We start from the raw sequence: 18,394 nt of genomic DNA on the forward strand, positions 1-18,394 counted from the left end.
AATATTACACCTCACGTCTCTATTTCAATTAAGCTAAATGGTTCAGTTTTACTAAACTACTAAGTGAACCAAACCGGATAACCGGAGGTAGACTTACGGCCTAAGTGGGGCGGAGGCAGACAATAATCTAAAAGAGAGGTCCCGACTCTCCCATCCCAACCAGCCTAAAGATTAGAAGCAGTATAATCACATTATATATTGCAAGAATAAAGAACTTAAATAAAAATAAATATCTTCAAAGGAAATATACAGAAACAAGAACAATGAGAAGCATCACTTTGCACTCCACTCTACCCCTGAGTTTTATGCATAATAATAATTCCGTCCCCCTCGTGTGTCATCTGGCGAGGTGACCCGCTCCCCCCCATGCCATCCGCAATGAAACATAGATAGATAGCAGCAGGGAGAGGACAAATCGCCAGAAGTTCATCGGGGACGCCCTGGAACTCCCCCCCCCCCCTCTGTGAGGGAACAAATATCAGATTCATCCACATCATGGGACCCTGATAAGAAGCTCCAGAGCGGGCCGAGCCCGCGCAACGGGGGTCCAGCGCGCCCCCGAGTCACCCCAGAGCCCTCCCACACTTTTACACCCATTAGATTGCTCGACTCTTCTCCCCCCCAACCCCAGTCCATCACACACTCCCGACCTTGTTATGATGTCTCCACAGAGAGGAGGGCACATATATCCTCCCGGAAAGTAATTGTCCGTGGGAGTGAGAGAGCTCTTCCCGTGGGACCTGCAGAGGACCACATAGACCCCGTGCGGGGGTGATTTGTGATAAGAGATAAGTGGTCATAATGCGGGTGACTCGTCAGTTACGTGAGGCCCTTGTCAGGAGCATATCAGGAAACGCAATGACTTTTAGCGCCCTCCCATAAGTGGATCGTTGAGTCAGTGAAAATGATGATGAAGCTTGAGGCTTGTAGTGGAGGCAAGTCCGGCTTCCATGAGATAGAACGGAGGCAAAAATAGGGGGTACGGAGAGACCGGGTGGATCGGGCAGACCCAAAACCAAAAATGTAAAGATAATGATAACTGACCCGGGAAACAAAAGCATCAAAGGGGATAGCATGAGTAGGAGTGGGCAAAGGAGCAACTCACATCTCTCTTGGCTCGTCTAGTGAAGCAGAACGGGGTCGTCGGCCGCTCCTCCGTGAGCGCTGCGGTCTAGGAGCCTGATCTCTCATCTCGTGCAGTCGACCAGGAGCCCGGTGCAGGTAGTCCAGCCAGTTAGGAACAGGGATAGGTTCCGTATCTAGAAAGTCGAATAGAGCAGGTAGATTCTCCGGAGATCGCAGTAGGAAGGAGCGCTGTTCCTTGTGGAAAGTAACCGAAAGGGGGAAGCCCCATCGGTATGTTGCATTACATCTCCGGGCAAGATCTAGGAGGGGTTTCAGCATGGCGCGTCGGAGCAAGGTCGGCCTGGAGATGTCCGGGAGGATTTTAACCGACGCTCCGTCGAATTCTATCTCTCCAGATTCCCACGCTCCTCGCGCTATAGCCTCCTTATGGATGTAATGATGGAGTCTGCATATTATGTCACGAGGTCTGGTTGGATCGGTCGAGCGGGGACCCAGGGCTCTATGTATTCGATCCACTTCTATTTGTTCCGGTAAGTGTGCTCCCGCCACTCTTCTGAAGATGTCCGTAGCTGTGGCCAGTAGATCCGACGGGCCTGTGGCCTCAGGTAGGCCGCGGAGCCGGACGTTGTTTCTCCTACTCCGGTCCTCAGTTTCTTCCATACGGAGCTGAAGCTCTATCGCGGCCATAGATTGGGCTTTTTGTTGGGTCTCCAGTGATGAGACTCTCTGTTCCAAGGACTCTAGTGATGATTCACCTGAGGTCAGACGGGCTGAGAGGGTCTCAACGTCTTTTTTGACTTCACTGATTTCCTTCTTATGTGCGGCCTCTACCCTGCCCACTAGGGCTTCAATATCTGCCCTCGTTGGTAGGGCCCGTAGTATAGCCTTAAGCTCCTCGTCTACTCCATAAGTCCCCTGAAGACAAGGGAGGGGACCCTGGTTTGAGGTAGAAGCCGCTGGTGAGCCAGTATAGAGAACCGGGCTCCGGGATCCTTCCGAGGCGGCAAAGTCAGTTTCTCTGACCGGAGTGCAGGGGCTCGAGGCACAAGGTTCCGCCATCTTGGGTATAGGGGAACCGGAGAGGGATCTCCCAAAAAGTCTCTGCAAGTCGACCAGAGCGGGTGTGGAAGCAGCCGGGCTGTTCTTCTTCTTATTCCTCCGATATGTCCGCTTCTTGGATGAGAGCATAACGGTGAAAATAGAGCAAAGTAAGCTGAGTTAGGGGTGGAAAGGCCGGGAGCTCTGAGAGAACACGTCTCTAGTCGGCCATGTCCAGACCACGCCCCCCCTATTTCCCTTCTTAATTCGGATACTAAATTGTTAGCAAAGATCTTGGCCCTGAGGCTCATGGGGCACATTGGGGGGATGGTACATCTGGACCAGACGGGGTTCATGGAAGGGCATGAGGCGAGAGACAATACTATTCGGGCGCTTCATGTCCTCCACTGGATGCAGTCAGGTCCAGATAGGGCCCCAAGGATCATTCTGTCAATGGATGCCGAAAAGGCCTTTGACAGGGTGAATTGGGGCTTTATGAGAGAAGTATTGAAGAGGATAGGCCTGGGGGAGCGTATGATGGGATAGATAATGTCGATGTATGCGGGCCCTAAAGCAAGAATTAAAGTAAACGGAACATTGTCAGAATGCTTTAATATTCGGAATGGTACGAGGCAAGGATGCCCATTATCACCCTTAATATTTGCAATAACATTAGAGCCATTCTTACGTAAAATTAGAAGTAACAGAGAGATAAGTGGGACACGAATAGGACAGGTGGAACACAAGGTTGCAGCCTACGCGGATGACCTACTCTTTTTTCTCTCGTCTCCACAGACATCTTTAGCTGCACTTATGTTGGAGGTACAAAAGTTCGGCACCTTATCTAATTTTAAAATCAATCTGGGAAAGTCAATTATCCTTCCTACCCATGTCCCAATAGGACTGGAAAGGACGCTACGACGTACGTATGCATTTGTCTGGGAGAGAGAGTCCCTGATGTATTTGGGGGTACGTATTAGTGTTGATATGAAAAGGCTATATGAAGTTAATTATGGCATATTATTGACGGAGATAGCAGAGGAGTTTAAAAAATGGAAAGGTCAATACCTAACTTGGTTTGGGAGGATTAACGCCATAAAAATGAGTATACTTCCTAGATTAATCTATATATTGTACACAATACCAATTAAGGTACCGGAGTCCTTTTTCAGACAAATGCATAGGATGTTTGTGGCTTTTGTATGGAATGATAAAAGACCCAGATTAGGCCATGACCTTCTGAGAAGAAATAAGGCCGAGGGGGGACTGGGAATACTGGACATAGCCCTATATTATAAGGCTATGAGCTTAGTCCGGATTTTGAACTGTCGCCATGACACACATAAAAAACTATGGGTTCAAGTAGAAAACTCAATGGCAGGGAGGAACCTAGCAGCAGCACCTTGGATTCAAAGCTTATCAAGGGGGTTGTCTCAGTGGGTGTCACCATTAACCCAGAACACATTGGAAGTTTGGGATAAGTTGAATAAGAATGGGGATTATGCCCCCTGGATATCGCCTCTGGCTCCTCTGGAGGGATTCACTTGGTTCCCCCCGGGGGAGGAGATGGGATATCTGGGGGCTTGGGGTGGAGGTGGGGACTCCACTTGTGGCAGGTTTGCCCCGGACGGAGTCTTGTTATCAGATGGTGTCTAGATATGGGGCAGTGCATATGGCGGAGTGGAAATACAATCAAATAGTGAGTTTTTTTAATAAAAGTAAGTCATCAATAAGACCTATGAACTCTCTCACTATATTTGAGAAACAATGTGTGCAGAGACCCAGTCCCAGGAATGTATTGTCGCAAATGTATAAAGGGATACTTAGGGGACAGGAAGGAACAACTCCATACTATATAAGGGGATGGGAGAAGGAATTGGGACAGGTACTGACTAATAAGCAAATTAAAAGGATGATTGTACTAACGCACTCCCCATCCACAAGCTCAAAGGTGCAAGAGATGGCATACAAGTTTTTGTCAAGATGGTATAGGACCCCAGCCAAATTGGCACAAATGTTTCCAACCATAAGTGATAGGTGTTGGAGGGGATGTGGTCAGAAATGCACATTTCTCTATTTGTGGTGGACATGCCCAGTAATTAAAAGATTCTGGGAGTCGGTGTCTCCATGGATCAAGAAATTGACGGTGGGGCACTTGGAGTTTCAACCACTACATTACTTGTTCCATGGGATGGCAGGCTCTAATAGAAAGTATCGGGAGGGCATAACACCTCACATATTAAATGCAGCGAAAAAAATCATACCTAGATTTTGGAAACAGATACAGGGTCTCTCAATATTAGATTGGAGAAGGGAAGTGAGCTTAATAATGGAAGCGGAAAGATGGGTTCATGTGGTAAAGGGCCAACAAGGGAAATTTGAAAAGAAATGGGCAGGTTGGAAGAAATGTTTAGTTGAGATGGAAAAAGAAGACGGAGATGATTAAAATGAGAAGGAGGTGGAGGTGCAGCCCTTGTAAATATGTATAATAAAAGATACTGACCTATAAGAAAAGAAAGGAATATTGGAATTAGCTCGCTGACCCATTATGTAGGGGAGGGTTTGGAGGGGGTGGGGTTGTGGTTTTCTTGTGTTTTTCCTCCCCCCCCTTTTTTTTTTTTTCTTTTTCGAGATAACACGACCGGTAAAGGGTAATAACACTTATAGTTTGGCCAATGAGGGCCTTTTACACAAATTAAATAAACTGATAAACACGGGGTTTGTTTGTTTTTTTTTTTCCCCTCTGGGTGATGGAATTGGGAATCACATATTTTTTTTTTTTTTTTTGCTCGGTTTTCTTGTGTTTTGGTGGGTAAAGGGTAATAACACTTATTAGAATAGTTCGGCCAATGAGGGCCTTGTACACAAATTAAATAAATTGATAAACACGTACACTTCTTATCTAATTATGTACACCTTATACACTTTTATATCCCCCTCCCCCTTTTTTTTTTTTTTTTTTCACACGACGGGTAAAAAGTAACAACACTTGTTAGGTTAGTTTGGCTAATAAGGGCCTCTTACACAAATTAATTTTTTTTTTTTTTTTTTTTTTCACACGACGGGTAAAAGGTAACAACACTTGTTAGGTTAGTTTGGCTAATAAGGGCCTCTTACACAAATTAAATCTTTTTTTTTTTTTTTTTTGTATGTGGGTAAGGAATAATTACAAGATTATCAAGAGGTTTGGAAGGGAAGGGGGGGGGATAAGTAGATATAATTTAAGTGAATGTGGTAGTAGAAGATGTAATGTAACATGGGTTTGGGGTGGGTGATGAGGGGATTTTGTAACAATGTATGAAGATTGTTGTATTTATAAAATGGAAATAAAAAATGTTGATTATTAAAAAAAAAAACAACGTATCTGTCTTTGTTCCTGCTAGATCCTTGTGTGGGCAACGTTCTTATGCTTGGTCAGATCTCTAATATTACATATCATACTCGTGGCGTATCAGACCATTCTCCACTGGTTGCGGAGCTTGTGGCTCGGCCTCCGACAGACCTCCCTAGGGTGCCCTGGAAACCTAATACCTACTGGCTACAGCTGTTTTCCTCACATGACAATATCGAGAGCCAGATTAATGCATTCTTCTCTGATCATGACTCCTATGAGAACCCCTTTTTAAACATTTCCCATTTTCAAGCAGTACTTAGGGGATCTTTATTGCTAAAATTCAGGCAGTTAAAAAGAGGTCATCTGAGCTTCTTCTCCAAATGGAGGATCAGGTTCGACAATTCGAATTAGCCTATATTGTTCAGCCGACTGATTCCGCTCAGGAAGCCTGGATGTCGGCTCAGGATTCTCTGGATCGTCTCCGGGCCTCCGCTGCAGAACACAAATGGTTCTTTAATAAAGGTGCATTTTTTGAAGAGGGGGAGAAAACTGGTCGCCTTTTGGCAAAAATTGTCCAATTGCAACAAGCTTCCCCGGCCATAGGAGCTATACGGAATAAATCGGGTGGGATTGTTAATTCACCGGAATTAATTGTGAAGGATCTGGCAGACTTCTATGCTTCTCTTTAACAGCCACAGAGTTTGCAGTCCTTAGCTGCTTTCTCTCTAACTATATTCAGGAAATTCCCCCTCCCTACCCTGACAGAAGCCCAAAGGACGAAATTGGATGCTCCTATTACTCTGGCGAAGTTACAGAGGGCAGCCAGCTCTTTTCCCATGTGTAAGGCTCATGTGGATGATGGCATCCCAATGGAAGTTTATGTTAAATATGGCAAGTTGCTTTACCCCATTTACTTAAGGTGTTTAATGCCTCACTGAAAGTGGGATACCTCCCGGAGTCCATGTCACGAGCTCTGGTGGTACTTCTTTTAAAACCTGGTAAGGACCCTCTAGACCCAAGCTCATATAGGCCGATTTCTTTGCTCCAGAGTGATGTTAAACTCTTGGCAAAGGTCCTGGCCCTTAGAATGAATGAGGTCGTACTGTCGGTAGTGCATCAGGACCAAGTAGGTTTTATGCCCTGTAAGTTGATGTCAGTCAATCTGCAGAGACTTTTTATTAATATACAGACTCCTGTAGACAACATGGGTAACGGAGTTTTACTATCCCTTGATGCCCATAAGGCATTTGAGGGGGTCTATCTCTGGTTGGTTCTAGCTAAATTCAGTATTGAACAAAGTTTATATCCTGGGTTTGTCTTCTCTATAGTACCCCAATCTCCTTCATAAGAGTTATATATAGGATTTCACCTTCCTTCGCTTTGGGTTAAGGGACCAGGCAAGGATACCCCCTCTCTTCATTGCTCTTTGCGCTCGCCATTGAGCCATTAGCCGCCCTTATACGAGCCAACCCTTTAATTACAGGATTTCAGTATGGGGGGGGGATCCAGGAAAAAAAATCATGTTGTACGCAGATGACATGTTACTATTGCTGCAGGATACGACCAAATCTTTACAAACTGTCATGTCAACCGTTCTGGACTTTGGCCAATACTCTGGGTTGACAATCAATTGGTCTAAATCAGCACTGCTCCTACTGGACGGTGATTCTGCACAACCAATTGCTCCCACATGTCCCATACCTATTACAGATAAATTTAAATATTATGGGAGACTATGGCCTACTAAACATCTCTCCTATGTTAAACAAATTTCTAGATAAAATAAAAATCTGGAATAAATTACCATTATTGGTCGCAAGTAAGACAAACCTTATTAAAATTGTACTAATGCCCCAACTCCTTTATCCATTACATAATCCCCCTGCGGTTATTCCTTGAAAAACGTTTAGAATAATAAATTCCATTTTTAGAACTCTGCTATGGGGAAACCGCACACTTAAGCCTCGTACACATGATCAAACCTCAGACTTTTGTCCGAAGGGCGTTGGCCAGGAACTTGTCTTGCATTCAGCTCTTTAGCGCACCCCTTTGGGCTCCTTCTGCTAATTTCGTGTTAGTAAATGTTGGACGAGTGCTGATTCGTGCTTTTCATTTCATGCTTTTCATTTAGTTTCTGGTCGGCCGTTCGTCAACCAGCCATGTTGCGGAATCGGAGGAGATAACATGTTATTTATTATTGGCCTTGGAGTTATTGCTTTGACCCAAGTCCAGTCCAGAAACAGGAGGAGGAGGATTTCTTGGACCAAAAATTGATTGCTTTATTAATCGGGACCAATTAAGTCATATGCCTTTGCTGCAGGAGCTCCACAGGAGAATAATCCAGATGATTTTCGGAATTATCTCTGGATGGCGGATCCCTGCTTTCACCAACTCTTGGCATTGTTGACCTCTTATATTAAGAAGCAGGACACATGCATGAGGCTTTTATTTTATTTTTTGGTTGAATAATGATTTGATTTGGTATATTTTCTATACAGTCAGGTCCATAAATATTGGGACATCGACACAATTCTAATCTTTTTGTCTCTATACACCACCACAATGGATTTGAAATGAAACAAACAAGATGTGCTTTAACTGCAGACTTCCAGCTTTAATTTGAGGGTATTTACATCCAAATCAGGTAAATGGTGTAGGAATAACAACAGTTTGTATATGTAAAGTACGATGGTATTACCACCATCCCTGCGGGGATACATGTGAGTTTGACCTTCTGCTCTGCAGAGGTCCACAGCATCTGGTAAGTGCATTTTTGTTTATCTGGGTGAAGTTGATTATGATTGATTACATCACTGGAGCCAACCCATCGTTCTTTTGCTATAAGGACATCTGACAGGAATACACCCTGGATGTGCATTGGACTTTTTATACGTTTTATTTTTATTATTATCTGCGCTGCACGTACCCCCACTGTTTCAGTTTGTATATGTGCCTCCCACTTTTTAAGGGACCAAAAATAATGGGACAATTGGCTGCTCAGCTGTTCCATGGCCAGGTGTCTGTTATTCCCTCATTATCCCATTTACAAGGAGCAGATAAAAGGTCCAGAGTTCATTTCAATTGTGCTATTTGCATTTGGAATCTGTTGCTGTCAACTCTCAATATGGGATCCAAAGAGCTGTCACTATCAGTGAAGCAAGCCATCATTAGACTGAAAAAACAAAACAAACCCATCAGAGATATAGCAAAAACATTAGGTGTGGCCAAATCAACTGTTTGAGACATCCTTAAAAAGAAAGAACGCACCGGTGAGGTCAGCAACACCAAAAGACCCGGAATATCACGGGAAACAACTGTGGTGGATGACCAAAGAATTCTTTCCCTGGTGAAGAAAACACCCTTCGCAACAGTTGGCCAGATCTAGAACACTCTCCAGGAGGTAGGTGTATGTGTGTCAAAGGCAACAATCAAGAGAAGACTTCACCAGAGTGAATACAGAGGGTTCACCACAAGATGTAAACCATTGAGCCTTAAAAACAGGAAGGCCAGATTAGAGTTTGCCAAACAACATCTAAAAAAGCCTTCATAGTTCTGGAACAACATCCTATGGACAGATGAGACCAAGATCAACCTTTACCAGAGTGATGGGAAGTGAAGAGTATGGAGAAGGAAAGGAACTGCTCATGATCCAAAGCATACCACCTCATCAGTGAAGCATGGTGGAGGTAGTGTCATGGCGTGGGCATGTATGGTTGCCAATGGAACTGGTTCTCTTGTATTTATTAAACCAAAAACAAAAAGAAATTGCGCTAGGTGCTGATCATAAATACTATTGAGAACTGAAATAGGGGACCATGAAGGAAGTCCTGCTGCTGAAACACAATAACCCCAATACAAGGGCACATAAAATATACAAAAAGGACAATGTAGCGCTGGACTGGTGAAAAAGGACACATGTGTTAATACACATATGAATAAATGAAGACCTAAAAGACTATCATAAGTCAATACGTGATATTAGGTAATATGAAACCATACCCTAAATAAGTGTATACAAAACTATGAGTGACAAAGAAAATATTATATGTAAATAATGAAAAAATATTGACCAAAAAGTTCATAGATGTGGCTATATAAACGTGTCAAAAAATATTTAGAATAAAGAAAGTTCATAAATGTGACAAAATGAAGGTGTTGAATCCACAAACGAGCCAAATAAAGGGTCTGGAGTTACATGATCCACCATCAGTGCAGCCCACCACCAGGTGATAAAGTTGGAGGCTTACCAGAAAGCCTGCGACCGCCCTTACTCAGGGGGGTCAAAACAGGCTTAGTAGTGGAAGATGAACTCCTGGATATATCCCACAATGGACTCCTTAGGTTGTCCTACTGGTCTCCTCTTTCCACGGCTGATCCGCAATAGCAGGGGCACCAATGTGGAGGAAATGATCCTCAGAATTCCTTCCGATATTCCTTCCCATATAGATCAGGTACACAAATGGGAGCCACAAATCCCAAGAAAAGAAAAAAGACTCCAATAGCGCAGATTGGCTAGTGCTGTTTGTTTTATTAAATACAGCAATGCAATCCAATAGATTAAAATTGCTTCCAAGCAAAATGACAAGATAAAAAATAACGACCGGTTTAAAACAAAAGCGCGCATACGCGATGCGTGTTGACGTTGTGACCATCATCAATGACGTTGATGATGTGACTGCTGACAAAAGCAGCAGGATGAATTCTGAAGTGTTTCGGGCAATATTTTCTGCTCATATTCAGCAAAATTCTTCAGAACTCATTGGACAGCGTTTCACAGTGCAGATGGACAATGACCTGAAGCATACTTCGAAAGCAACCAAAGTGTTTTTTAAGGGAAAGAAGTGGAATGTTATGCAATGGCCAAGTCAATCACCTGACTTGAATCCGATTGAGCATGCATTTCACTTGCTGAAGACAAAATTGAAGGGAAAATGCCCCAAGAACAAGCAGGAACTGAAGACAGTTGCAGTAGAGGACTGGTAGAGCATCAACAGGGATGAAACCCAGCGTCTGGTGATGTCTATGCGTTCCAGACTTCAGGCTGTAATTGACTGCAAAGGATTTGCAAACAAGTATTAAAAAGTGAAAGTTTGATGGATGATTGTTACCGTATTTATCGGCGTATAACACGCACTTTTTTCACCTTAAAATCAGGGGAAAGTCGTGGGTGCGTGTTATACGCCGATCCCCGCTATCGCTATGTGAATGTCGGCGATCGCCGCCGACATTTACATAGCGAGTAGTTTCAAATATGGCGCCGCGGACTTCGGAAAATCACAGAGCCGAGATACACATAGTCGGGTGTATTCGGCTCTTTCCAGGGCCGCTCACTGTCACGCCCAGTCCCGCCATTGGACCTGTGTTATGTCCATCATAGGGCGGGACTGGGCGGGACTGTGAGCGGCGCCGGAAAGAGCCGAGAACCCTCGGCTATGTGTATCTCGGCGGCGTTCGTTCACTTCCGCAGGTGCCGAGTCTCTCCGAACTCCGCGGCGCCATATTTAAAACTACTTCTATGTGTATGGCGGCGGCGGCAGCGGCAGGAGGCATGGACACTAGGCTGCACTGGGGACAAGGCTGCAGGGACAAGGCTGCACTGGGGACAAGTCTGCATTGATAAGGCTGCACTGGGGACAAGGCTGCATTGATAAGGCTGCACTGGGGACAAGGCTGCATTGATAAGGCTGCACTGGGGACAAGGCTGCATTAATAAGGCTGCACTAGGGACAAGGCTGCATTGACAAGGCTGCACTGGGGACAAGGCTGCATTGACAAGGCTGCACTGGGGCAAAGCTGCACTGACAAGGCTGCACTGGGGCAAAGCTGCACTGACAAGGCTGCACTGACACTGAAAAGGCTGCAATGACACTGAAAAGGCTGCAGATGAACACTGATGAGGCTGCATTGATGGGCATTTTAATGTAAGTTTCTTTTCCTTAAACTTCCCTCCTAAAAGTTTTTTTCCTTAAAATTCTCTCCTAAACTTGGGGTGCGTGTTATACGCCGGCGCGTGTTATACGCCGATAAATACGGTAATCTGTCTCATTAGGGTCCTTTCACACTGGGGCGGTTTGCAGGCGCTATTGCGCTAATAATAGCGCCTGCAAACCGACCCAAAAGTGCCGCTGCTTTACTTCCAGTGTGAAAGCCCCGAGGGCTTTCACACTGGAGCGGTGCGCTAGCAGGATGGGAAAAAAAGTCCTGCTAGCAGCATCTTCGGAGCGGTGAAGGAGCGGAGTGTATACCGCTCCTGCCCATTGAAATCAATGGGACGTCGCGGCTATACCGCCGGCAAAGCGCCTCTGCAGAGGCGCTTTGCGGTGGTTTGAACCCTTTCTCGGCTGCTAGCAGAGGGGTAAATCCGCCCCGCTAGCGGCCACATACCGACGGTAAAGCCGACGCCGCCCCCGCCCCAGTGTGAAAGGGCCCTTACTTTTGGTCCCTTAAAAAGTGGGAGGCATATATACAAACTGTTGTAATTCCTACACTGTTTACCTGATTTGGATGTAAATACCCTCAAATTAAAGCTGAAAGCCTGCAGTTAAAGCACATCTTGTTCGTTTCATTTCAAATCCATTGTGGTGGTGTATAGAGCCAAAAAGATTAGAGTTGTGTCGATGTCCCAATATTTATGGACCTGACTGTATTTTCCGATGCATAGAATGCACTTTTTGGTTAAGTTCTATTGGCAGATAGCATGAATAATTTTAATGCACAATAAAAAAATTGTAGAGAATAATACTTGGCTTTGTGTTTCTCTTCAAATGACAGTTTGGGAGTAAGCAGTTACATTTTAAAAAATACAATGTAAAATTAACAAGGGACACCAACATAATTGTATCTTTGATCTTAAAAACTACGGGATAATGGTGCTGTGGTAACTTGCACCAAAAAAAACAAAAAAAAACATGTATGATAATATTCTTGATATCGCTAGAAAAATTTGTTTGCAATAACTCCATCAGTATCACCAGCAAAGCAGCTTCATTATTATCCCATTAAAGAAGAAGAGACTGTGTGCTGCATTTCGAGATTTCATAATTTTCCGCGTCACAAATGTTAATTCTCCATTATGAACGCTAATTTACAAGACCGACCACTTCTGGCTCGTCCTTGCTTCCGAGCATATGTGTGTGTACTTTGTACTTTTGTCCGACGGACTCGTGTACACACGCTCGGAAAATCCGACAACAGGCAATTGTCCGCTGAAAATTTTAAACCCTGCCATCCAACATTTGTCCTCGGAAAATCCGACAATTGTCCGATGGAACGTACAAAAGGTCGGATTTTCCGCCAACAGCCTGTCATCACAGAATTCCCGTCAGAAAATCCAATCGTGTGTACGAGGCTTAAGAGTCAAATTGGAGGCCTAAGGATGGAGGGGGACTAGCCCTTCCTAACCCCTGGCTATACTATATGGCAGTGCAGTTACGGCCCCGGGCTTGTCCCTATACAATCCACAGATGAGCATATTCCCTCCACCACCCGCATCATGCTTGCTCATATCCAGAGAGAATCGGTCTCTGAGGCACTCAGCTTTGCTAAACCAAACAAGCTCCTGCCGACGTACGGTCTCATTCAAAAAATTTGGAATAAGGCAAAATACCTACAACAGGTAACGGGGTATACGAAATATAGCCTGATATGGCACAATAACAACTACTTGGAGCTAGCCAAATTAGTGCATGGTGCTAGATGGATAGTCTATATGTCTCAGATCTTTAAAGATGGTGTCCCGTTACCTTTTGCCTCCCTGCGGGCTAAATATTCATTACCTGCCCATATGCACTTATATTATCTGCAACTATGGCATGCGGTTCAGGTGCAGGGGACTGCGCAGGATTGGCGTTTATCTCCCACTCCTATTTTTATTCTAATTCAAATGGCTGAAAGCTCTAAGGGTTTTATCTCTCAAAGCTACAGCATATGTTGCTGTCTGAATTCCATAAGGGTCACCCTTGCAACGTGACTTCGAGTTGGGAGAGGGAGCTGGCTCTATAAGATGGGGTACAGCATGGAGTCTCATTATCATTGATACAAAAGAGATCATGGGGGCTTAATCTATTTACTATGGCGTTGCCCTAAATTACATCCTTACTGGAAACAGTTTGTAGACACATTAAATATGGTATTTGGGATACAACTCCCATTGGACCCTAAACGTTACCTACTGAATGTTATGGAGGATGAGCATCCTAGGATAGCAGTGGGAAGAGCCCTCTTTCTCACCTCTCGGTTACTTCTAGTAATGTGGAAGTCTCCAGATCCCCTGCACACAAGTCCTGGGTGGCACCTATGGGCAAAGCTTTGCTCCTAGAAAACTACATTTATACACACCGGGAATGTCCCAGCAAGTTTGAAAAGCTGTGGGGAAGGTGGCTGGATTCCCCCTGGCCTTAGCCCAAAGGTATTAGTATACCATAGAGTGTTGGTGTGTCCAAACAGACCGTAATAGTCAGAGGATTATTTTAGATTTAGACAATTGTATGCGATTTAGTTGCACTTAAGGGGCGAAGAAGGCATATTTGCACAACTTTTGATATGCATTGCACATATATTTGATTGTGCCTATGTAACTACAGTTGTTGGTTGTGTCAGTGAATGCAACTGAGTAATGCATTATCTTATTGTTGGACTGTACTGTTATTTGTTTATCACAATAACATTTTTCCTGATTTAAAAAAAATATATACCTACAGAATGGGAGCGCACAATATGGATCTCATCAATCTATATGCTATATATAAACACAAGTCTATACTGTATATGTAAATAACAGTAACTGAATTGGTTTACTCACTGTCTCTTCTGACCACCCAGCTGGCTCCACACCTCCACCACAAAGCCATCAAACTGCTCATCCTGGAAAAATTAAAGAGCAACTGTCACCTGAATGCTTCATAACAAAGAAAATACAGCAAGGATTAATAAATGCCTTAGATCCTAATGTATTGTCACAGTGGCATGGAATTTTTTGGTAAAGATAATCTTCTAGGACTCATAACAAAGATCTGAGCTTGACAATAAGTTACATACTTTGTTCAACATAGATATTTGTTATAGCCTTAAGCCTAGTACACACAAGCCAAATGTCGGGCGACATCGGCCAGCTCAATAAAAACTGGCTGACATTTGGCCTGCGTATATGGCAGCTTGTCTGACAGAAGCTGGCCATTCAGCCTTCTATCGGATGAGCATGCTGGAAAAACCAGCAGCGGATTGGCTCCAGATCATCGCTTTCAGCCAATGGCTGAGAGCGCTGACCAGAGTGTTTTGGCAGATGGGCCGTCCCACCATCAAAACACAATAGAACAGGGGGGGAGTTAGCTGTACTAACATCAGATTGTTAGTACAGTGGCTCCAACCGAAACCGTCAGTGGTGTGTGTGTACTAGGCTTTCCCTGAAAAAGAGACAAAGGGCATTTGGCCTACTGGTAGATTATACTGCAGAAGCAAATTTAAAAAAAAAACAATTCAAGAAGGAATCTAACCTACAGGAGTGAAGTAAGCAAGACTGTTGCATATAGTTCTGGGGCAAAGAAATGTACATAGATTTACCTAAAGAAGTGATTCAAGTAAATAGTTAAACGAACAGTTGGAATATACAGTATATATTGTATGTTCAGCAAAGACTGTGAATCTTACCAAAAACATAGTTCTTGCTCGGGAGTACTGGCTAAAGTTAAGCAACACTTAAAACAATTTACTCATACAGAAACTCCATCAAATGAATTAACCACTTCAGCCCCGGAAGGATTAACCCCCTTCCTGACCAGAGCACTTTTTGGGATACGGCACTTTAACTGACAATTGCGCGGTCGTGCGACCTTGCACCCCAAAAAAATTGCTGTCCTTTTTCCCCACAAATAGAGCTTTCTTTTGGTGGTATTTGATCACCTCTGCGTTTTTTATTTTTTGCGCTATAAAAAAAAAAAGAGCGACAATTTTGAAAAAAAAAAGCAATATTTTTTACTTTTTGCTATAATAAATATCACAAAAATTATATTTTTGTAAGGTGGTTGCCACAAGAGTAATACTTAGTAAGTTGAATTTGGGTACCTTCATCCCTTGTGAGTATTTGAATGAAGCAAAAATGGGAGGAAGAGGAGGAAAATTCCAAGGGACTACTCCAATTGTGTCCCACCTCGCCACCCCAAAATTAAATGGACTATACCGGTACCTCATACAATGATACAATTTCAGATAAAATTTCCAGTTTATTCAAAAAACATCCAGATTTAAAACATCTATATATAAACAATATTGTTTATATGTAGATGTTTTAAATCTGGATGTTTTTTGAATAAATTGGAAATTTTATCTGAAATTGTAACAAAAATTATATTAAAAAAAAACCTAAATTTCTCCCTCAGTTTAGGCCGATATGTATTCTACATATTTTTGATAAAAAAAAAAAAAAAAAAATCGGAATAAGCGTATATTGATTGATTTGCGCAAAAGTTATAGCGTCTACAAAATAGGGGATAGATTTATGGCATTTTTATTATTAATTTTTTTTTTTTATTAGTAATGGTGGCGATCTGTGATTTTTATCATGACTGCGACATTGCAGCGGACAAATCGGACACTTTTCTGACACTATTTTGGGACCAGTGACATTTATACAGCGATCTGTGCTATAAAAATGCACTGATTACTGTGTAAATGACACTGGCAGGGAAGGGGTAAAAACACTACGGGGCGATCAAGGGGTTAACTGTGTTCTAACTGTAGTGGGGATGGGCTCACTAGAACATGACAGAGATCACTGCTCCCGATCACTGGGAGCAGTAGATCCCTGTCATGTTGCTAGGCAGAACAAGGAAATGCCTTGTTTAGACAGGCATCTCCCTGTTCTGCCTCTCCGTGTCACAATCGCGGGCCACCAGTGGACATAGAGTCCATGGGACCCGCAGGCACGCTCACGTGACACACACGCGCCCACTAGCCCGCGATTTAAAGGGTGACGTACAGGTACGCTAATTTGCGCAGCCATGCTATTGTGCCGACGTACATTGTCGTGCGCTAGTTGGCATGCGGTTAAATAAATCGGTGAACTACGAACGCTATCCAGAAAAACACTACAACTGTCACTTAACAACAACAACAAAAAAGCTACTGACAGGTATAAAATGCAACAAATGAAGATAGAGGAGAAAAGCGGGACTTTACGTGAGGCATGTTGGTGAAGGTGTAAACTGAATAGTATATGCTAGAATATGTTATCTAGGGTGTGTCCTATACATAGTTGTGTTCACAAAGAGTGAACCAGGTATGAATAGTATAAAAAGATTTTTTATTTGCATAGGTCCTAGAACCAAATACAGTCATGAAAAAACATCATATGCAACATTTGGGCATGCAATAGACAATATATTTTTGGAAGACATAATAAAGACACTGGTTGTACAATTTACAACAAAGAATAAATGCAATGTATGCTGGATGAATATATGCATCCATAGTTATTAACTCAACGCGTTTCTTGGCTTGTAACCAATCATCAGGAGTCCGATGCAATTTAGGCTGTATTGAAACAATAAACGTGTATTAATATGTGGGCAGATATGTAGGAGAAAAATGCAAAAAAGTTCCAATTGGCCATCGTACTCTCAGACAGTGTCTTGGTCCATGATAACCTAAATCCTAGAATGCAGCAATGATCCGGGTCTACAAAGTCTCCCCCGGGGTTGAGGCAGGAAGCTCGCCCCAGGAGATCGCCGGCCACAGCCACCAGGATGACCAGGGTACACATAGGGGCCGCCAGGCAGGGACAAACAACGAGGCCACAAAACCCTGAAATGACTGTGAAAAATGAAATAGGTGTTTGAGCATGGGACAACCGTGAGAAAATAGGTAAGGTGACAAAATAGTGAGAAACCAAAAAGTGAGTGAATGTGAAATATAGACCGGAACCCGAAAGGACACAGAAGGAGAGATGGAGAAGTGTGTGAAGGAAATGAGGAAGAGAATGTGTGTTCAGCTGAGAGGCAAAAGAGCCAAAGTGGAGATGTGCAACGAGGTTACCTGTGTAGTAAGAGTGATGGGCCCGGCCGATTGCCACAAATCCCTAGCGAACCTACATGCACCCGGCCTCGGGCCGCCATTATATGCCGCGGACCGGGGGCGTGCACCTGCCAACGTCGTGTGCGGGCGTAATTACGCAATAGGGGAGGGACAGACAGCCCGGACACGAAGGCGGCCGCCTCCCATCCCCGCAGCGCAAAAGCCCGAGAGTGGTATACCACTAGATCCCGCAGAGCAGCGGCACACGGCGCCGCATGCGGGGCGTGGGAAAATGACGCCGATGCGCCAAGGTCAAGGTCTGCCCCCGTCACATGACAAGACGGGTGACAGGTCAGGAGCTGGGCGCATCACAACCCCGGGTATGGGACCGAACAGACCACAACACCAACTGCACTCAAGGAATAGTAGGATAAAGATGTATGTATCAGTATTAAAAAATAATGGATTGATGAAAGGGAAAAAACTAAAGCAGAAAACAGAAAGGAAGAGAGAAAAAAAGGGGGGGGGGAAACAAAGAAGTTTGGAAGGAGAAGCAATGGCACAGTAACAAAATACACATTCTTTGCACTGAATAAATCAAAATACAAAAAAATGTGAAAAGTAAAAACTTTAGCCCTGAATTGAATCAGCATAATATTGACTAAAGGTGAACAAAAACAAAGACTTCAGCCCTGAATTAAATCAGTATTTATCTGACTGAAGGGAAAAAAAAAAAAAACAAAAACATAAGTTTTAGCCCTGAATTAAATCAGTATTATCTGACTAAAAGGAGAACAGAAACTTTAGCCCTGAATTGAATCAGTATTAATCAGTATTGTACAACCAGTGTCTTTATTATGTCTTCCAAAAATATATTGTCTATTGCATGCCCAAATGTTGCATATGATGTTTTTTCATGACTGTATTTGG

The 18,394-nt window shown here is 43.7% G+C and overlaps 1 protein-coding gene across 6 annotated transcripts in view; it reads right to left on the bottom strand.

Annotated features, from left to right (window-relative positions):
- CHID1 (chitinase domain containing 1) overlaps positions 1-18,394 on the bottom strand; it is a 1,258,939-nt gene that overhangs the window by 1,039,874 nt on the left and 200,671 nt on the right. For all 6 annotated transcript variants that reach the window (XM_073604841.1, XM_073604840.1, XM_073604839.1 and 3 more), the window contains exon 7: positions 14,259-14,320. In XM_073604841.1, coding sequence (XP_073460942.1) covers positions 14,259-14,320 — 62 coding nt within the window. The remainder of the gene's footprint in view (positions 1-14,258; positions 14,321-18,394) is intronic.

The sequence above is a fragment of the Aquarana catesbeiana genome, linkage group LG11 (genome assembly GCF_042186555.1).
Source record: "Aquarana catesbeiana isolate 2022-GZ linkage group LG11, ASM4218655v1, whole genome shotgun sequence".
In the NCBI taxonomy this organism is placed as follows: domain Eukaryota; kingdom Metazoa; phylum Chordata; class Amphibia; order Anura; family Ranidae; genus Aquarana; species Aquarana catesbeiana.